General features: G+C 45.7%; 1 protein-coding gene across 6 annotated transcripts in view; it reads right to left on the bottom strand.

The window, feature by feature from the left end:
* The window catches only part of DAAM2 (dishevelled associated activator of morphogenesis 2), a 117,019-nt gene that overhangs the window by 26,610 nt on the left and 68,115 nt on the right, over nt 1-22,294 (bottom strand). For all 6 annotated transcript variants that reach the window (XM_029943774.1, XM_029943775.1, XM_029943771.1 and 3 more), the window contains 12 exons: nt 21,499-21,588; nt 18,533-18,607; nt 17,768-17,862; nt 14,484-14,817; nt 13,507-13,617; nt 12,222-12,325; nt 10,987-11,053; nt 8,644-8,761; nt 6,495-6,633; nt 3,300-3,358; nt 2,979-3,163; nt 2,088-2,387 (listed from right to left, as the gene is read on the bottom strand). In XM_029943774.1, the coding sequence (XP_029799634.1) occupies nt 2,088-2,387; nt 2,979-3,163; nt 3,300-3,358; nt 6,495-6,633; nt 8,644-8,761; nt 10,987-11,053; nt 12,222-12,325; nt 13,507-13,617; nt 14,484-14,817; nt 17,768-17,862; nt 18,533-18,607; nt 21,499-21,588 (1,677 nt within the window). The remainder of the gene's footprint in view (nt 1-2,087; nt 2,388-2,978; nt 3,164-3,299; nt 3,359-6,494; nt 6,634-8,643; nt 8,762-10,986; nt 11,054-12,221; nt 12,326-13,506; nt 13,618-14,483; nt 14,818-17,767; nt 17,863-18,532; nt 18,608-21,498; nt 21,589-22,294) is intronic.

Below are 22,294 nucleotides of genomic sequence, written 5' to 3'. Positions count from 1 at the left end.
TATAGAGTTGTCAAATCACTATGTTGCACATCTGACACTAATGTAACATTGTGTGTCAACTATATTTCAAGTAAACATTTAAAAGTTTTTTTTATTTTATTTTTTATTTTTGACATGCTAAGCGAAAGAAGTCAGGCAGAGAAGGATAGATACCATATGTTTGCATTCATAGGTCTAACAGGAGAGACCTGGCAGGGGACCATGGGGAGAGGAAGGGGGAAAGAGAGCGGGGGAGAGAGAGGGACACAGATCAAGGGAGACTACTGAATACTGAAAACAAACCATGGACTGAAGGGGGAAGGGGAGGGAGGGAGGGGGTGATGGCCATGGTGGGGGGCACTTGTGGGGAGAAGCACTGGGTGTTATATGGAAACCAATTTGACAATAAACTATAAATAAATAAATAAATAAATAAATAAATAAAAGGTTTTTTTAAAGAAAGCCAAAGAATCCTTCAAATTACCATTGTAAGTATAGGAAACAAAAAATATACATATGTTTTTTACCCCAAAGAAGTATATGTATTATTCCTGTTCATGAACACTGAACATTTCCACACTGCCTATGGCTTTTGGTTCTTCAGAGCTGTTTGTCTGCCTCACGACCATGGAGAAATGCCCACAGGGCACAGCTGTGCAGTACAGTTGTCACAAACGTCAACCATGTGGCTTCAAAACTCTAACAGGTGTCTCTAAAATTTTACCAACTTAGATTGGAGATGTTATCAGAGGCCCAGGAGACTATGAACGGGTTATATTCATGCTTTGTCTTTCCACCTCAATTATAAAACCAGAGGTAAAAGGAATCCTAGAAATCTCACAGACAAGCGAAACTGAGGTAACAAAGTGAGTGATTTACACAGGTCACAGTTAGTTAGAGCCAAACTTGGTTTAGATAGAGGTTAGAACCTCCCCTTCAATCCCTCCCTGGAATCTCTAGGTATTTCCTTAAATAAAATTCCTAATTTTCCAGATCCAAAGCTCTTACAGGGCAATATTTTGTCTCAACTTTTATTGTTATCCATCACAGCCCCCTGCAAAAAGCTTTACACAAAGCAGTCCTTAGACTGGCTAGCTGATCTACCATTAGGAGAGTCAGCTAACAAACAGCTGGCCACCTACTACACAATCCCATGTCTCTTCCCACTTGAGTCTCCATCTGAGCTCAGTTAAGGTTGCATAGGAAGGTACAGTTATGAATTCCCCAAGAGTTAGAGCAAAAGGCTGAGATAACCAAGAGAACATCCACTTGTCCCAACTCTAAAATGATGGCTGCTGCTTTAGTATGCATATGGGACAGGCTAAGTGAACTCTGTTACCCTCTATGCATTACACTTCAGGGACAAATCCACGGGTCCTCTTAATAAGATGCCTGAGTGTCCCCTAGAACCAGAGGCAAGGGCTTGACCCACGCTGGAACTGGCCTTAAATTACTAGCTGTCTAATGCAACCCAGGGTATCTCTCCTCCATGCTCATGGGCGTCCAAAAGAGGAATCAACTCCCACATGTGGACCTGGGATTGGTGATTATTAGTGGATAATATTCATGAGGGTACCTCACTACTTAGCAGTCAAGAAAGTACCCAGTATGTTTACCTTCCCCCAGGAGGATGCTAAAATGGCTAAATCTTGACATCAAACTGATAGGTGTACTATCACTTCACCTGCCATGGCCCTTTGAACATACTGCCCTGATCCGTCTTTCCACCCTTTTCCTCAAATAGACCCTAACGTTAAAATTCTGGCCCAGCCATTGTGTTGTCTAGAAAGCGACCTTGGTTGGCTTATGTTCTGGTATCTATATTGCTCCATCAACCTTCAGCACACACAAATTCTATCTGTAGATAGCTTTGCCAACATGAGCCTTAGCACATTCATGCCTCCTCATCCCAGTATAGGTGTTCTTCCCAGTGACAGTAAGCTGCCTGCCATTAGCAATCCCCCATCTTCTGCATCCACTTCCTCCTTACCCCCACCAAAAAATGAACCCAAGAGAGGGAATCTACAAACAACAGGAAGGCAATCCATGGGGCTGACTGGGATTGGCCATGGGAGAATGGACCTACTGATCTCTTCTTTGTTGCTTACCTCATTAAGCTTGACCCAGTTGAAGGACTTCAGTGGATGAGAAGGCTGGGGGACACACTTCTTCCTGAGTGGGATATCACTGCTGGGGCAAGGGTCTGGAGGGAGAGGCAGACCCATGCTGAAGCAAGGTGGGGCACCAGGGGGAGTGGGAGGCCCACCAGGGGGAAGAGGTGGTGGCGGCGGTGGGGGACAGCAGGTGAAAGGTAGAGGGGGAGGGGGTGGAGGCAGGTCATTGGTTGTCATTGAGGAAGACAGGGTAAGTGGACCCCCAGGGGGAGGTGGGGAAGATACAGGTCCTGTCTGTGGGGAGAGAGAATAATAAGAAAGACAAATCCGTTAGCAATTATGTCGTTCAGGTCCCCACCACACTATTCTTCTCCTTCTCCTTATTCTTCATCTGTAGTAGACCCCCAATCCTGCTATCACCTCCCATACACATGTTGTCCCCCCCATTTTCTCTCTTGTGTCCCAAATGTCCAACACAGACATAGACACAACCACAGACACACACACATAGGTAAATAACATACACATGACACTGGACAAAGTCACAGTTATTACAATGCAACAGCAGGAATGATGCATACAGTTGGGTAGTCTATTGCCTGTATAGGGGCATCAAACTGCACGGGGTAGGGGAGGGGGGTACAAAATAGTACCTGCACTATGCATTCTGCTTCCTGGGACAGTGTCACCCAGGGAAAGAGCATTTTTTCCTAATTAACAAAAAAGTAGCCACCCCTTATACCCTCAGAGGTCCCCTCTGTCCTGAACCAGGGTCTTCCACTCACTTCTTCATCACTTCTTTGGCCCTTCCCTACACCTGCTCTTCCCACCATATCCTGAAGGTCTCAGCTCAATATGTAAAAGAAGAGGAGGATGTTCACATACTGAGATTTCACTGAGTTGGGCTACCAGCTCTGCTACTTGTCCTCGAGCCTGGCGCAGCTCCTGGGACTCTCGGGCCAGTTTGTCCTTCATCTTGTTCAGTGTCCGCATCATCTCTTCCTTCTCCAATGTCTTTGTCTCACATTCTCGCTCCTTTCTCTCCAGCTTGCTCACCAGCTCCATGTGTTCTGGGATGGGGGTGGAACCAGAGAGGAAATGGGAAGAGAGAACATGCATATGTGTGTGTCTGCCTCTAATGAATCCCATGCTGGGCAGGGGAGAGTTTGTGTGGAGTGTGCAGTGGCTTTAGGCAGAGCCCCTTACCTTTCCGGAACTTTTCTGCCTGATCTCGCCACTGTTTCACTTCATTCTCATTGATGAGCCTGGTGGGGAGTACAGGGAAGGGTCTGTTGACTATTGGCTCACAACTTCCCAGAAGACATATCATCTTCCTATTCCCTACATTGGTTCCCTGATCTCCAATCTGTCCAGCCACATCAAGGAGGCTAGGATTTTGACTCTCCAGGTATCTCTCCAGATCCCCAGCTCCTGCCAGTTCTCATATGTCTCTCCATGGACTGTGAAAGCTGAAAGGTCCCTTAGATAACTTATGATTCAGCTACTTCATGATACAGTTGAAGCTCTTTAGACCAGAGATGAAGACAATAGCTTTACTAATGGTAGAACTGGGACTAAATCTCAGGCTTCCTTTAGTTTTCTAATGACTTGTATCTCTTTGTAAAAATAAATGTTTTGCATTGAGACAGATCAAAATGTTGGCCCTACTGTGCTCCAGGCTTCCAAAAACCAATGTGTAAGAATAAGAGAAATCACCCAGCACAGCAACACATAATGCATATGCTGAGGGTGAAGAGGGGATGTATTGAAATCACAGAAAGTCCTCACTCATGTCAAACTCTTGTAACTGGGGTTAAAATTAAGCTATTACCTGGACACCAAAGTGTAGTAGAAAGGAAATCCCAAAGTGAGATACTAATAATTTTTTTTGTAACTCTGAAAATGTGGAACAGTTAGGTTCATGAATCTTGGCTTCCTCCACCATATCAAGATATAAAAGGGGACAGAGTATGAAATGGGACATAATTTGTGAAGAGATATCTTTGGAGACAGCCATTGATGTCCTTTTTATAGGTGCTAACTCCTTTACTATCATTCAGTGGCTTTTTAGGACCCACTCAGAGTTTTGACTCACATTCCCTGATGTTGAGAGGGAGGCATGGTAGACATGGGGATGACTTAGGGCCAGGCAGGTCCAAAGAGTGAAGAAACATTAACCAGGAGATTGGTGCTATGTGGGGACCAGTCAGCACTCTTAGAGTTTTTTGGTACAGACATTGAATGAGAGTTTCTTAAGGACCAAATGTGAGCATCATGGGAAAACTGGGTCAATGCCATTTTAAGCCCTGTCCAAGATGTCTGTATAGCAGAAAATTGGATACCTAAACACTGTGCCATTGTGCACTGGATTGCCAGTGAATCAGGAGGTGACTGAAAGGATGGTACCAACCAGCCCCAGGGGGTAAAAAGAAAAACAAAAAAACCTTGAATGGCCAGTGGCCAGGTTTTTATAGTGACAGGCATTGCAGCAAAGAACTTTAGAAGATCCCAGAAATAATTTGTGACTTTACCCATGTTCTAAGGCCAGAGAATAGGAAGCCTGTTTACTGAGTTACCTGATCAAGAAAGACCTTGTTCCTTTCTACTTCCTGCCCCCACACTGCCTCATAGGGGTTAAGAAACTGGTTAGCTAATAGAAAAGGAGTGTGTGAAAAGGGTTATTAGAAGAGAAACAGAACAGAGAAAGAAAGCCAATCATCACACACTCCCTTTCCACTGCAGCTTCCAGCCCCAGCCTGGGGAAGAGAGAGGTTTAAGGCTAAATTAAAACTAGAGTTCACATGGTCCACATCTGGGACCAGTCCTTCTAGCTGCCAACTGGAGACTATATTGGTGGCTTAAAATGATCTTCAGACTTCTATTGCCCAAGAAGAAGCAAAAACTTTATTGGAGGTGAGGCATTTTCCTCCTCTGGCAGAGGAAAAGCTTCCCTACTAAATAGTGTAAAGAATTAGTAGAAAACAAAAATAAAAAGAATAAAGCTACATTTTGATTACTTGACTAGGTACATTTGTCCAACATACAAGGTAGGATTAACCACATCAATGTCCAACTACTTGCACTAATGAAAACAGTAGCCTGAATAGTTCAAAAATTATTTTTTACCTGGCTTTGGAATGTGATTTAATGAATCCTTGAGAATCAGTTTATCTCCTTAAAGGGCACCTGGCTCAGATTTTCATTTATAGCGTCAGTATCTACAATAGCCAAGATATAGGAGCAGCCCATGTCCATTGATTGATGCATGGATAAAGAATGTGTATGTGTGTATACATATACACATTGTGTGTATATACATATATATATACACACACACATATATGTGATGTATATACACACACACACACACACACACACACACACACACACAGTGGAATATTATTTAGCCATAAAAAGAATGAAATCTTCCCACTTGCAATGACATGAATGGAGCTAGAGAGTATCATTCTAAGGAAATAAGTCAGTCAGAGAAAGACAAATACCATATGATTTCACTCATATATGGAATTTAAGAAACAAAGCAAATGAACAAAATGGAAAACGGGGTAGGGGAGAGAAAGAGAGAGAGACAGAGAGTTAAGAGACTCTTAACTACAGAGAACAAACTGATGGTTACCAGAGGGGAGGCGGGGGGCCGGGGGGGTAATGTATGAAACTGGTGATGGAGATTAAGGAGTGCATCTGTCTGGGGCACCTAGGTGGCTCAGTCAGTTAAGCGTCTGACTCTGGCTCAGGTCACAGTCTCACAGTTCATGAGTTCAAGCCCTGCCCATATAGTTAATATGTTTAACTTTTTTAAATGTTTTATTTATTTTTGAGAGAGAGACAGCATGAGCAAGGGAGGGTCAGAGAGAGGAGACACAGAATCTGAAGACAGTCTCCAGGCTCTGAGCTAGCTGTCAGCACAGAGTTCGACGTGGGGCTCAAACCCATGAACCGTGAGACCATGACCTGAGCCGAAGTCAGACACTTAACTGACCGAGTCACCCAGGCACCCCCATAGTTAACATATTTAAATTCTTCCTCTACCCACTCCATGTAATGGATCATTAAAAATTGAGCACATCCCTTATAAATCTGTGCTGTTCAATGTGATAGTCACTAGTCATGTCATATGGCTATCTAAATTTAATGAAACCTGAAATAAAAATTCAGCTCCTCAGCCACACTATGCACATGGCGAGTGCTCAATGGCTATGTTGGGATAGTGCAGGTATGGAAAGTTTCCAATATCTCAGAAGGTTCTGTTGGACAATGATGCTTAAGGGGCATTCAGAAGTGTGTGGTTTGAGAGAGGGAGGAGAGGCTTCAGTGGTGAGACTCCAAGCAGGAGAGATGAGGAAGGAGGAGGAAGACAGGTAGGAGCTGGCTACTGCTCACATGTTGACTATGTTCTTGACATTGAAGTTCTCCAAGGGAGCCAGGTCAGGGTCCACACCCCTCTCATCCTGGAGGACAATCTGCTGAAGGATGCGGTCCAGGAGCTGCCATTGCTGGAAGTAGCCACCATTCCGCTTGTCTGGGGGACAACAGACATCATACCTTTACTGAGCCCTGGAGGCCCCTGAGGCCCAGCTTTAGACTCACTCACTGCCTGGGCCCAGGCTGTTGAGGCATGCCCTCTCCCTCCCTTGGTAAGCTCCCAGTCTGATGGGGGAGGCACTGATGCTGCTGATGCTGGAGACTCACAAATCCAGTCATTTCTTGATGATCCACAACTGACTCTCTGTGAAAGTGTTAATCCTCCAACACATTTCTCTCCTCCCTGAAGTGCTACCTGGCTGCCTTTCTTCCCTGTAGGTACCCTGAGTAGCCTATGCCTTAAGAATGCAAATTGTCTCTTACATTATCTAAAAAAAGCACCTTTCAGAAAGTAAATCTGCTCCAAAATATTACCTGCTAAATAATGAAGTCTCCAGGGAAATTTTTAAGAAGGAAAGGTTTTAGGCTTATCTGTGCTGTTGTTCTACAGTGAAAGATGAATGGAAACTAATTACAGGTATACACTGAGAGAGTCAGAGTGGGCTGGAGCAGTGCTAACGGAAGCCAGGCAGATTTCTCAGTGAAGGTGACCCTGAACTATGAAGGCAAAGGCTTGTGCATGGTGCCTGATCTCACAGGGCCCCACTCCCACTCCCTGTCATCATGATCTGGTAGAACATGGCCTTTCTTTTCATGCACTAGGCACAAGCCTCTCTCCCTCAGTTCTTGAGCCCAAGTACTGTGTCTCAACTGAACTTCACGGGAGATCATCCAGAATGATCCTGACCATTAAAGTCCAACCACGATACTTACAAGGTGGAAAGTCATGTCTGCAAAGCCCCATTTGGAGGCAAAAGAGACCCTTTGCATTGCCCGTGGAACACCACACACAAGAACTCGTGAGGAGGAGTTGGGTTTCTCAGGGACTTCCTATGCCTTCCATGAAGTTCTCTGCACTGAGCTTTGGAGAATGAACAGCTTCCTGGTCTAGGTCCCTGTGGCCATTTTCCTTTTCATTACTTCACTGACACAGGCATTGCAAATTGGTATAATTTTCTATTTGCCTTTCATCCAGGAAAACAGGGTAAAGCCAGGTCACTGGCTCATAGACGTAGAACATGTTTCATCTAAAGCCGTAACCCCAAAGAAACAAAAAATTCCATCATATGTACAGACTCGCCCAGCCTCAAGTTCATACACTGTGGATCAGATATAATAATGTACACTCCTTAAGTCATTTTGAAGCTTAGAGACACTGTTCCAGAGAACCTCGCTTCGCACACGGCCCGGAGCTGGCATATTGTAAGCTGTAGTTCTTGCCACCATCACCAGAAACACCAGTGCCACCATCACCAGCACTAGAGAGTCAGCCTAGATTGATCATGATGTTCGGCTACACTAGTCTTCCAAATATTCGATTTTGTGAAGAGCTTAAATACCAAATGGTACAGTTATAGCTCATTTCAAGTTGCATGCTGGGGTGGCTATTAGTAATCTTGTATAATTTATTAAGTCACTGTGCACACCTGGATCTTAAGAGCTTAGCATCTGCTAAGCTTAGATGCTGACATTTGATATCTGTAGAGAGAGGCAGAGATAAGTGTGGTAAAGTGGAGTTCACAAGGCCTACTAGATGGAGGAGTGACAAGACCTTGAAAACCAGGCATGCTCAGTCTACATCTGTTACTCCCCCACCCACAAAACTTCTTTTTGTAGCTCCCCAAATGGACTGATCATTCCTCTGCCATTAGCTAACAGACAGAGCTGTTAGATTTTGCAATGATCATGCTACCTCTTGCTAGACCAGGACGTTAGCATTGTTCAGGGCCAAGTCCCCAGCGTCTCCCCTGGGTGACAGTGGAAGTCCTGACCTCAAATAGGGAGGGAAGAGAAAGGGCCTGAGTCCTGTGGCCAGGCCTTCCAGGGGCATGTGCAGAGGGTGACCCAGTCAGACTCACCAAGTCAAGGAGGTCCTGACATCTTGACTCAACATGTCCCTGGCCAAGGCTCAGGCCAGCTGAGGAAAAGGCAAATGCGAGCTACTCACAGGGCATCTGTAGGCAGTGGTGCAGGACAGACAGCAAGCAGGGATAGGCCTCCGTGTGCTTTAGCTTCTTGTGGATCAGCTCGAACATTTGGGAAGCACTCTTGGTGTCAATGTGGACCTGAGGGAATGGTGGAAAACAGTGAATGGGGAGGCGTCAAGCAGCAGTAGCAGAAGAGGGGAGAAAACCTTGCTTCTATCCACTGAGCCCCACTCCTCAGGATAATGCTCCTTCTCCCCCTGGCCCAGGCTTAGAAAGAAAGGCACAGAGGGGTGCTTGGGTGGCTCAGTAGGTTAAGTGTCCAACTCTTGATTTTGGCTCAAGTCATGATCTCATGGTTCATGAGTTCAAGCCCCTCATCAAGCTGTGTGCTGGCAGCATGGAGCCTACTTGGGATTCTGTCTCCCTCCCTCCCTCCCTCTCTCTCTCTCTCTGCTCCCTCTCTCTCAAAAATAAATAAATAAACTTTTAAGAGAGAGAGAGAGAGAAAGAGAGAGAGAGCGCGCGCGCAGGAGAGGGAGGGAGAGGCTGGGGCACCTGGGTAGTTAAGTCGGTTAAGTGTCAGACTTCAGCTCAGGTCAGTATCTCATGGTTTATGGGTCTGAGCCACACATCTGGGCTCTGTGTTGACAGCTCAGAGTCTGGAGTCTGCTTTGGATTCTGTGTCTCCCTCTCTCTCTGCCCCTTCCTTGCTCATGCTCTCTCTCTCTCTCTCAAAAATAAACAAACATTAAATAAGAGAGAGAGAGAGACTCAGAGGAAAGGAGGGAGATGTCCGAATTATGTGAAGCAGCATTTCTCAACCTCAGCACTATTGGCATCTTGAACCAGATCATTCTTTGTTGTAGGCAGTTGTCCTTTTCACTGCAGGCTGTTCTGGAACATTCTTGGCTAGTATCAGATACCAGTAGCATCCTCCTTACAATAGTTGTGATAACAAAAAATGTCTCCAGACATTGCCAATGTCCCCAGGGGCAGGAGGGAGCAAAGTGATTTCTGGTTGAGACTGTTGACTCAAACAAAAAGAAGTGGGCATAGACAATTCAAGGACCATGTAGAATAGTTCCACGCAACTGGGGTTCAGATCCCAGATCTACTGTCACTGTGTGACAACAGGCAAACTGGTCTCAGTCTGCTTATTTGTAAATCAAGGCTTTTGTGACAATATAATGGGATGGGGCTTGGTGACTGCTGCAGCACCAGAAGTAAGTTTCTATTTGGGTAGAGATTTTATAATACATTATTTAAGCGGCCAAATTATGTATTTTCACGATTACTGAGGCTGAAATAAAAAGTCAATTTGGGAACAAATCAAGAGACTATAGATGCTGGCGAGGGTGTGGAGAGACGCCAACACTATTGGCGGGAATGTAAACTGGTGCAGCCGCTCTGGAAAAGAGTGTGGAGGCTCCTCAAAAAACTATCAGTAGAACTCCCTTATGACCCAGCAGTAGCCCTGCTAGGGATTTACCCAGGGGATACAGAAGTGCTGATGCACAGGGGCACATGTACCCCAATGTTCATAGTGGCACTTTCTACAATAGCCAAATCATGGAAAGAGCCTAAATGTCCATCACCTGCTGAATGGATCAAGAAGATGTGGTATATGTATATATACAATGGAGTACTATATGGCAATGAGAAAGAATGAAATACGGCCATTTGTAGCAAAGTGGACGGACCTTGAGGGTGTCATGCTAAGTGAAATAAGTCAGGCAGAGAAGGACAGATACCATATGTTTGTACTCATAGGTCTAACAGGAGAACAGGAGAAACCTAACGGAGGACCGTGGGGAGGGGAAGGAGGAAAGAGAGTGGGGAGAGAAAGGGATGCAAAACCTGAGAGACTATTGAATACTGAGAACAAACTGAGGGTTGAAGGGGGAGGGGAAGGGGGAAAAGAGGTGGTGGCAAAGGAGGAGAGCACTTGTGGGGAAGAGCACTGGGTATTATATGGAAACAAATTTGACAATAAACTATTTAAAAAAGATTTTTTTTTTAAAGTCAGTTTGGTTTGTGATGCATGATCTGGTTAGTGATAAGAAGAGTGGACTCAGGCAGTGCTGAAAGGTAGGGGGAAAGGCCCAGGAGAGGCATTTGAGACTAATCATGTGTAGAAACTGGCTCTCTGTCCTTTGCGGGTTGCAATCTCCCAGCAGGGAAGATGCCCTACCAGCGGAGCCAACATGGCTGGGCTCCAGAAGTAGGACTTGGCCATGCGGGCCACTCACCAGGGAAGGCAGTCAACATTGGACCTATCATAGCACAGGATCTGGAGAAGAGGCTATGGGCTTACCTGGGACACTCCCCCCACCCCAGTCACCCCATCCCTTCAGGGTTCTCACCATGTCAAACCTCCTGGCTAGCTCCAGGTCATCCTCATTCCGGACCATCTCGAAGAAGTCTAAATGCCTAGATGGGATGGGGGAATAGAGAGAGTAGATATTACCTCTAGGACATCCCTGTTTGAGGTTGAGGTTAAGTCCCTTTGAGCCCTAAACCAACTAAATCTGAAAGCTTTATTCAGTGAGGCCAAGGAAAAAGCAGAAGGAAGCCACCTCTCTGTAAGCTAACACTCTCCTCTTTAATAGAATCCTGTGTCCCTTCCTCAGGGAAGCCAGCTCAGGGTCCCATTACCCTAGATTAGGCTTTCTCAGTTTTGGCACTATTGACATCTGGGGTTAGTTACCCTTGGTTGCGGGAAGCTGATATATGAGATGTAGAAGGTTCAACAGCATTTCTGATCTCTACCCACTAGACGCCAGTAGCAGTCCCCACCTTCAAAAATGTCTCCAGCATTGCTAAATGTTCCCTGGGGGTAAAATTTGTCCCTACTCAAGAACCACTGCCCTGCCTTCACCAGGGTTCTCAGACTGTCCCCAGGTCAACTCTCAAAGCCAATTTCGCTCATTTTCTGCCCAAATCACTCCCGACTCCAATTCAAAAGAATCCATCCTGTTTCACTTAAGACCCAGGGCAACAAAGGTGTTTCCTGCTTCACTTTCTGTAAGTCTCTTACCAATTTTCTCAGCCTTTGGCATCAAAGAGCATCACTGTAGAGTGATACAGAATATACCGAGGGGACAGAGTTCACCAGGAACCACAGCAATTTAATTGTGCCCTTTAATCAATGAGGACCTTTATGCCTTACATTTGGGATGGGGCATTTCCCTGTTAAGCAGGAGTGCCCTACAGGATGCTTAGCATTCTTGGTTTCCAACAGCCAGTACCAGTTAGTGCCCTTCAACCAGCCAGTCTGAAAGCCAAAGAACATCCCCACATGTTTCCAAATGCTCTCTGGGGGGAAGTACTGCCATAGTTGAGGACTACTAGGCCCACCTGCCTATAACATCAGAGCTGAGAAAGGGTCATCAAAGAGAGAAGGCAGGGACACAGGTAGGATGCGGGTCAAGGAGGCGGAATTGCCGTCCAACTCCCTCCCACAGAGCTGATTCTGCATTGATACTGGGTATGGCAAGTGGACTCCAATGGAAGGGCAGCCCCCTTGAAAGTCATGATCATCCCCAACTGTGGCACTGTTCCCATACATCTTCAGTGGGGACAGGTGGCTGGGCCTTACTTGTCCAGGATGGCATTCTCGTGCTGCCGGAGTTTGTCAATCACAGGCTGGATTCCCAGCATCAGGAACTCGTACCGTAGATGTAGGCGGAACTCCAGATTATCCTGGGGGTCACCAAGGGAGGATCAGAATCATTGGCTTGTGGCTCTTCCACAAGAGTCCCCAGTGGCCCCCTTATCACTACTCAAGTCATCATCCCACATCACCTGCTGCAACCTATCTGGGACTGCTTCTAGTCCCAGAGTTCCAAGAAAAGGTGGGAAGAGACATCTTTGACCTTATTGTTACTCCTGTTAGTTCTCCTGCTTCACTTTCTGTAAGTCTCTTACCAATTTTCTCAGCCTTTGACATCAAAGAGCATCACTCTGGAGTGATGTAGAATATAAACTTTGGCATCACATAAATCTTAGCTCAAATCCCTGCTCTGACACTCAGTTTTATGACTTTGGAAAAGCCTTAGTCTCATCTATAAAATGGGAATGATATAGCTTACCTATGGGGGTGATACTCATTAAAAATGGCCTGATGAAATATGGTCACCAACTAATCAGAACAGATGTTAGTCATAAGAGCTAGTATTGACAAAAGTGATGTCAGCATCTTAGGGACAGATTATTCCCCCAGCCCACCTCACCTAACTCAGCTCATCAGGACTGGATGCAAGAAAAATATCCAGGCAAAAAAGAGGGAAAAGTAGAGATCATTGCCCTTTTTTGCCCTTCAACAAACTGACTTTGATTGGGGCATCTGATTCCCTTAGCATTTGGGGAGTTCAGCTTCTTTTCACAGTCTTCTTCAACTGTTGCTATTTTTATAGTCTGAGAATCCCATTCTGACCTCAAAGTAAGGAAAATCAGAAGCAATACCTCCTAAAAGAAGGTGCTAGAGGGCATAACCAGCTGACTCAGAAATCAGTCCAGAGGTAGGTCTTTAGAAAGCTCTAGAAAGAATAGTCAACACTTGCCCTCCTCACATAAATGAGAAGCCAGCATCAGCCATCCAAGCTTGAGGTTTGTCCAGGATACACATAATGCATGGTGTTATCCATGCAAGAATCTCCCCAGAACCCCTCATGATAGCAAGGTTCATGACAAGCTATTCTTTCTCAGCCCCAAGTGAAGAAGGTGAGACTTGATAAAGATAATCTGAAGAAAATGCTGGTAGTAGCAACCACACCACCAGAGGTCTTGGCCCCTTCTCTCTGCCATTTCTCCAGGAGGCACTCACACATACTACCAGGAGATCCAGTAAGTCCAGGAACAGTAAGGGCGAGAAGATGCCTCACCTCTCCAGCTCCAGCATTGAGGACAGCATTGATGAAGGACATGATGGCTGTTTTCAGATTCACTTCATCCCGGTACCGGCCCAAACTTCGGTCTAGCTCATTCAGCAGCGTCTGGACGAAAAGGCAGGACCAAAGAGGAAAGGCAGGCTCAGGATCCTGTAAGTCCTGCCTCTGTACCTGCGTTCCTGCCATTCCAGCTGCCTAGCATGCCCCCTGTGCTCTCTCTACCCAATCTATCCAGCTTACCTCCTACCTTCCCCAAAGCTCATCTCTTCCAAGAAGCATCCTTTCCCTCTCCACGCCTCAGTCTCACCTCTGCCTTGCCTCCTCTCTACTCACCTCCAGGGCTTAGCCTATTTTGTGGGGACAGTGCCAAAGTTCTGCTTTAGCACTTTACAGCTGTTTATAGCTCTAACTGTTTATGCCTCATAAATCATCCTGCCCAGCTCCCTGACAGCATGGACACTGCCTTTTACCTCTTTTGTATCTTCTGCAAAAGGTCGGGGGCCACTTTTTGCACAGAGTAGGCACTTAAAAATGTTTGACCACAGTATAAACAAATAGCCTATACTGGTAGATAAACCATGGAGTTTGTAGTACAATGACAGTTCAGATCTGTTGATCCTCACTCTACATGAGACACTTTATACTTACTGTCTCATTACTTTTCTGGGGCATGTCAGGGAGAATAAAAGAGAATAGCATGGCCTGAGCTCCCAGCACCACCCCTGGGGTCCCCATAGTAAGCACTGGCCCAGGTACAGGACCTAAATTATTAGCCCCAGCAACTGCATTCAGTTCAACTTTCGACTGAGCCACTATGATTAGCCAGGCACTGGGCTCGAAATGTAGAGCCACAGTCCAATAGTCCAGCCTCCAAGAATCCCCAGTCCAGTGAGGATTCCATTTTCTCAGCCAAACCTGCCTCTCTTAAGGGCCCTTAAGTCTTTTTAAATAAGTCCCTCTGAGCCCCTCACCTGAAAGCGCGTCCGCTCAGCTGCATACACTTGGTAGTGCAGCATGGCCTGAAGCACCTTCTTGTGGCCGCCAGGCACCAAGCACACAGCGCCCAGGATCTCCAGCACGGCCACCTTGGTCTTGCTGTTCTCTGTGCGCAGGCTCTGTGCAATGGTGCTGATAGCCTCGGGCTGGGCCAGCACATGTGCCCGCCCCTGGGAGTTGTTCATCAGAGCCTTAATGCAACCAATGAGGGAGGTGTGGATACGACTTTCGCAGGTGGCGTGGTCCATGCTCCGGAGGAAATTCAGCAGACAGGTCAAACCCTCCAGTTCAATGAAGCGTGTCACAAACCTGTCCAGGCCAGAGCCATCAGCACAAACAGATATCCTGAATTTGCGTATTATTCTGTATACATTTTGCAAATAGCTACCCTGTTATCTGTGACCACTAGGGCCCACCTACAGTAGTCACTTGGTTCATTTAGAGTTTATCTAAAGCACTGAAATCCTGTCACCCTCACAGCAGACTCGTGCCTTATTTGCACCTTAAATACCATGAATTTGCAGGTCATTCACTGAGTTGCATAGCTATGATGGGGTATATGTGAAGGGAATGACTGTAGTGATTATTACTATAATTATCATGGTTTTTAAACCTGAAAATTCATCTCCAGTGAGGACAGGAATTAAGAAAATTACAGTCAAAAGACAAAGAGGAGTTCCAGATGGGGGCAGTGGGGGAGCGGGGCATCAGAGTCACTGAGTCACAGGACCAAGGCTGGGAAAGGTGCTCTTCAAGGGATACTTAAGAAAATAGCTAAGTTATCTTGAATGTTAACAGAAAGCATTAAAAACCATTTAGTTCAGGGGATCTTAATCTGGAGTCTGCGTTCTCCTAAAGGGTCTATGGCTAATATGCAGAGGTCTATGAACTTGGATGGGAAAAAAATTAGACTTTTATTTTTGGTAACCTCTGCCTGAAATGTATCATGTCCTTCAATGATGAATGTAGACAATGAACTGTGGTATTAGCAGAATCTGTGACTTTGTCACTCAAAGAAATCAGCTATTTTCATATCAAATCATAGTTGTCACAGGTATCTCAGACTATCATTTCTACTTATCAGCACTTCAAAATTATGGTGGTTGCTAGTTCTTGCTCTTTAGGGCATAAAGAAATGGTTAACGGTGTTTCCATTTAATTGGTTTATTTTTTTAATTTTTAATCTTATATATTTTTATCTATTTCATTATTTAAAAACATCATTCTGATAACCAGTTAATAGGCTTCATCTGGACTTGATCTTAGCCAAAAGGCTGAGAAGCAATAATAATAGATTTCATCTGGTGCCAGTCACCCATGGCACATGCATGCACACATGTGCACACACACACGTGCACGCACACACACAAAGAGGCTTAGAGCACTTGATCTAGTAGAACAATAATGACCTAAGAAAAGGTCATAAATGGAGCTGAGGGGGCCGTTTTACATAATTAATATGTTTGATCCCAAGTGTATTTGTATGTATTTCCATATTATTATATAAGTATGCCTACAAAATAGAATATACTCTCAAATTAAGTTGGGTTAAGTTAAAATGGGTATTATTTGTTTCTATTATGTGTTTTCTGTATACCACAGAATTTCCACCATGACTGTGTGTAACTTTATCAGCATTTTATTAAGGGAGAAAACATACATTGAAGTAGGAGACAAACCCAGAAACCTTCCCTCAACCCCTCTCCTTCCTGATGTCCTCATCCTTCCTGCGTCCCCTTCTCATACCAGCCTCCCACCCACACCTGAGCAGCCAGAAAGATTAAGGCACTCCATTCTCCTGAGGCTCTAGTTCAAGGCTCCTAAAGTAGAGAACTCAGCCCAGACCACTCACTCACTCACCCACTCACTCACAACTGTATGCTGGGAAACATTTAACAACTGGCTCTCTGAAGAAAGAAAAAGAAGGCGCAATTATACTGTTTGCCAATTTCCATGGTACCAACACTACTAGCATAACTGATTTCAAGCTACCAATGTGACATCATCGAATATAGAGTTGGGAAGTTGGAAAGAGACGCCTGCCTCCCAAGAGATGTTTATTGTACACTTGACCCTTGAATAACATAGGTTTGAACTGTATAGGTCCACTTCTATGGAAATTTTTTTCAGTAAACACAGTACAATACTATAAATATATTTTCCTTATGATTTTAACATTTTCTTCCCTCTAGCTTACCTTGTTATAAGAATACAGTATATGTATTATTATACATAAAATACGTGTTGATCAACTGTTTATGTTATTGGTAAGGCTGCTGGTCAGTGGTAAGCTGTTAGTAGATGGGTTTGGGGAGAGTCAAAAGTTATATGTGGATTTTCGACTGTGTGGGAGTCAGTGCCCCAACAACCTTGTTCAGGGTCAACAGGGTCAACAGTATTCCCCCCATGCTTATACAATGGGTGTTAACTCAAGAGCATATGTAACAGTAAAGAGCATACATAAAACTAAACTGTAGTAAAATCACTAGGTAATTAGAGAGTGGTAAGTTTTAAGACTTATTACTTTTGTTTTTGATATCATTTATTTAATTCTAAGTTTATATGTTATATTCTAACCATAGCTATGTTTAACAAACAGCTTGCAGAACTGCTGAAAGTTAACAGCCAGCTCCCACAAGCAGGTGCAAGCGAGCTCCCAGGCACTAAAAGAATCTGTGTCTCCTTGCCCATTTTGGACCTTTGTGCAAGGTGGCCCTGGAAAGGGGAAAGGTCCTTAGCATTTGAGAAATTGTCCCCTTCTCCTGGCCTGAGTCACATCTCCTTTACATGGCAGAATCTCGTCCACAGACACCACATTTCCCCCTAGTGGCTGGAGTATTTCTTGCCACATTGCCCTCCTCCAGGCTGGGGCACTCATTCTCAGGGCTCTTTCTTCTATATCTTGTCCATAAGGCCACCACCTTATCTCCCATTCTGTTCTCCCAAGACAAAAAAGCACCTGCCCTAAGTTTCTGCTCAGATAGCTCTTCAGGTCCTGAAGTTTACGCCACATTCACATGCTCTCTGCCCTCGTCCCCCACATGCCCATCCTCTGGCAGCCACCCAGCTCCTTAGAGAGAGGAAGATTGGGAGGTTGCAAGTAGGGCTGAGTTGGAGGAACTCTAGGGGATGCCCAGTGGAGCCCATAAGGGGACTGATTCAGGTGCAGAGCAGTGGGAGACGCTTCAGGAAGTTGAGGGGAACCACCAATGGAAGGGAACCACCAAAGGAAGTGGGAAGAGGAAACACAATGGGTCACCTCATGGGCTGTGTCCGGAGAGCCGTCTTCAGGTCTTCCACAACTTGGTTCCTCATCTCTGTCTCCTCCTCATCAAAGGCGTACAGACTCTGCATCTGAGGTAGGTGGAAGGGGGCAGAGGTCTTGCCTGAGCCCCAGCTCCCTGAACCCCCACCCAGGTGTGACCCGGGAGCCACCCTCGTCTCAGGAAGGGTGGGGCCTCCAGAAATGGTTCACTGAGAGCACCAGACTCTTAGAAGAGCTAGGCTCCAGTCCTAGACTTTACTTTTCTCATCTGTGAAATAGGGAGAATTATTGGCTCAGCATGTTTCATAAGACTGCGTGAAATACAAATGGTTAATAGATTTTTTAATGCTTATTTATTTTGAAAGAGAGAAAGAGTGTGTGTGTGTGTGTGTGTGTGTGTGTGTGTGTGTGAGAGAGAGAGAGAGAGTGAATAGGAAGGGGAAGAGAGAGAGAATCTCAGGCAGGCCCTGTGTTGTCGACACAGAGCCCAATGTGGGGCTCAGTCTCACAAAACATGAGATCATGACCTCAGCTGAAACCAGGAGTCAGATGCTTAACTGAGCCACCCAGGTGCCCGGTTAATGTTTAAATGGTTGGGGGCCTCTATAGAGTCACACAAGAGAGGGAGAGATTAGGATAAAATCTTGGGAATAACTGGAAAACTGCTGATCCCCGGTGAGTGGGGAGAGAAGTGGGAAGATCACTCTCCCCCATAACGTTTCCAGGGTGGGCCCAGGGCAGGGGAGGAGCCATGCTCACCGCAGCCATGGAGTTGATGCGGTCAATGTAATAGTCAGGCCAGCTGGTTGCCAGCTTGTTGGGGTCCTCCTGTTCCTGGAACAAGAAGAGAGACTGTCTGACCAACTAGCAAGACAGGCCCATGGCCTGAGATCCTGAGCTTCATTCCCTGTCAGCAGATTCATTTTCCAGCCCCACCTAGACACGGATAACTTTGAGGAAGTTACGAAATCTCTCCAGGCTTCAATTTCTTCCTTGGTAGAATACAGAAAATGAACGCTGAATCAAGTGACCAGCCAAAGACATGGGCATAAACCACACAGGTGTATATACTTTCAATGAACTATATCATTAAAAATACATTTTTTCCTTGTTATATCTGTTCTTTTTAATTTGATCTCTTTTTATTAGGATATAATTTTATGCCTGTTGAGCCAAATAAAAATCTGTGCTTATAGCTTGTACATCTGGTTTTTCAAATTTTACTTTTCTAATAAGATCATTCTCGCTGTATTTTACAAAAGTATTGCTTTGTGACAGTTTAGAAATTTAAAAACTTGGTTACTCTCTGAGACCATTAGAGAAGCACAAAGCATTTGGTGCAGTGCCTGGCATATGGTAGGTGCTCAGTAAATAGCAACTTTAGAAAAAGAAGGAAAGAGGCTCCTAAGGCCCTGAGTTTGGGAGAGACTCGGGGGCGGGGGGGGGGGGTCAGTGTAGCTGGGAGAGGGAGCCCAGAGCAGCTCTCAGGTTCCAAGGGAAAGCCTCAACTCCTCCCCAAGGTTGAGCAAGAACAATGAGAGCTGAATAAATACTAATGCTGATTTAAAGTCTAGCCCTTTCCCCTAGCCAATGAATCTGCTCCTTCCTGTACCTGTCCCATTTGGACATCCCCTTCGCCTGCCTTTTGTAACCTCCTGCTTTCAAATCTGCACCAAAACTTACCTCCTCTTCCAGAACCTCACTGATAAACCACCTGTCTGCCAGCTGACCTGGACTTCACCCTGCATCCCTCAGCTATGTCTACTCAGGCTTCACAATTTTGTTCCATAAAATCCACATTATAGACCAGTGGGAAAGCTGCCTTGATTTGGTCTTTGTGACTTCACATGACTATGTGTTAACTCTTCATGACTGAAGCCCCCAAATTCTATCTTCTGACCTTGGGGAGGGGATCACAGAAACAAAAAAAAAAAAATGTACCATCAAATGCATACTTTCCTGCCTTTGCCAGCTCATCATGTAACCCTTCCATATGCATTAAACGAGCACCTACTACATGCCAATCATTGTACTGAGCCCTTAAAGTACTGAGCGAAATGTCAGTCCCTGCCTTCCACACACCAGAGGCACAGAAATAAATGCTCTATGGTAGAACTGTCTATAGTGGGCCGTGGAAACCCAGGGTGGGGGCATCTAACACAGAAGACTCATGAATGGGACTCTAAAAGGACAGAATTATTGACGATTACTGAAGGTAGGACAGGTGGAAAGGGTGTTACAGAGAAATCACCACATGGCAAGATAGGGGTGTGTGAAAGTGTGGAGTGAGTTTACTTACAATTTGGTTTGGAAAGTAGAACAAGATGTCCTTACATTTGAGTAATTTTTTTCTTAATTTTAGTTGTATTAGAGATCAACTTACAGGAACTCCATGGTAAATCAATTTGGAGAATGGAAAAGCAGAAGACATGATTAGCTACTCCTGAAGTTAATTTTCTCCTCCCTGCCATGACTTGAGCTTTTTTAAAGAGGTCCTTTCTCACAGTGAGATTCTTGGACACAGCATAGAGTGTTCTGCAGGTGCCTAATAAATGTGCATTAAGTATATTAGACTGCTATGTGTACAGCCTCCACATCTAGCCATAGACTCTCAGACTCCAGCTGGCCTGGGTGCTACCAATGGTGCAGCCACTGGCCATTACTGGCTGGGACCTTTGGGCAAGTTCACTGTCTCCCTAGACTACCCTTTCTTCATATGCCGAAGAAGGGATTAGACTGCATTGTTTTTCAGCTCCCTTCAATTCTAAAATGGTGTAGCATTCTAATTCCTCCAATTTTACAAGGTTATGGAGACTCAGAAGAGACAGGTACCCTGGGCAAGAAGAAAAGAGCCATGAACAAATGGGCTCAGGATACACGAAGGAGCAATGGCTCAGAACTGCCCCAGACCTGCCTGACTTCTGGCAGAAGGGAGCAGGTCTGAGCTCCAGGTGCAGGAATAACTGGGTCCTAACCCCCAAATTCCTCTAGTCTGGCATCAAAGGAACAACTGCAAGTCTGAAAAATGAAAGGGTAGAGGGGAGACAGAGAAGATAGGCCAACAAACACAGAATGAAAGAAAAGAGCTACAGTAGAAAGAGGGCTAGAGAGACAGAAAGAGATGAGCAAGAGAAACAAATGGAGAAAGACCAAGAGAAAAAAAAAGCACCGCTGCTGGGAAGCCAAGGGGAAGAGGTAAAAGCCAATGAAGCTGCCCTGGAGTCTGGCACTCCTTCCTAAGGAGGACCATAGTCAGGAGACCAAGGGCGACTTTTAATGAAGAAGAGAGCAAGGAGAGGGTGGGGAGGACAGGGATTGATGTGTAACCCTGTGAGGCTGAGCCTGGGTCAGGGTGGGGGTCAAAGACCTAGAAGAGGTCACCCTCACCCCAGAGTCCTTACAACAAAGTGTCCCTGGCACTGCCAAGCGGACATGGGAAGGGAGTGAAATTGTCATCTTTGCGTCTTCTTGACCCAACCCCACTCCTGGAACCCAGTGGGTACCTGCATCAAAGGCTTTTGAAAAACAGAATCCCATTTCCCTGAGTGTAAGCTCCATGAGAGCAGGGGATTTTTCGTCCCAATTTATTCACAGTTGTTCCTCCAACACCTAGGATGGTGCTGGGGTATAATAAATATCGGTTGAATAAGCAAGCAAGCATGGGGGCAAGAGCTGCCCCATGCTGGGGACCCTGAGGTGGCAGTGGAAAGGGTCAGGCATAGCACCTTCTTCTTGCTGCAGTAGATCTGCCATTTCTTCTCTGGAGGCAGTGCGAACACAGCCTCCCGGTTTTTGTCTGTGAGATCCAATTCATCCTGCAAAGACAAGAGAGATGTCTCAGATGGTTGACTTAGAATATCAGTGCTACAGGAAATTGCAATTCCCCCAAACCTATCCTTCAGCCTACTAGCTTCCTCCAGGGAGTATCTAAAGTATGATAGGGCAATTCTTCTGCTAAAATTGCAATGCCACCCCACCCCCACTCCCTTGCACCCAACCAAGGCTGGGCTGCTTCTGCCCACGCTTCCCTCACTTCCTGTCCACCCCCATTTGTCTCTACAAATCCATCCTCCTCCTCCAGGCCTCCTGTTCCCTGCCCATCTCCTTTCTGCACTGTTCTGCTAGCTCCTAACCCTCTTGCCCCAGGTCTTTGGTCTTCCTTCCCTGTCCTTCTTAAGCTTGTCAACATCATAAGTCAAAGCCCAACAAAGAAAGTAGTCAGTCTATATGTCTAGTTTTTGCCCCCATCCTACAAGTCTCCACCTGGAGTTCTCTGGCTCTCCAAACCTCAGCAAGGTCCCAACACAGGCTGAGGAGAGATGGTGAGGACAAGAAGCTGAGAAATTCTCCTGGCAATGAGCATGCCATGGCTAGGGAGGCACTGACCTGCTTGCTTCCTGTGGACATGTACCTATCAAAGGCAGCCCCTCTGCCTACATAAGGCTGGGGTCTCTGCCAGGCTAGCCCACCCTTCCTGAGAAGCAGAACTGGGTAGTTCCTGATGTATCAAATTTAGGTGAT

This window comes from Suricata suricatta, chromosome 7 (genome assembly GCF_006229205.1).
Source record: "Suricata suricatta isolate VVHF042 chromosome 7, meerkat_22Aug2017_6uvM2_HiC, whole genome shotgun sequence".
In the NCBI taxonomy this organism is placed as follows: domain Eukaryota; kingdom Metazoa; phylum Chordata; class Mammalia; order Carnivora; family Herpestidae; genus Suricata; species Suricata suricatta.
This window is presented reverse-complemented; position numbering and strand designations above follow the sequence as displayed.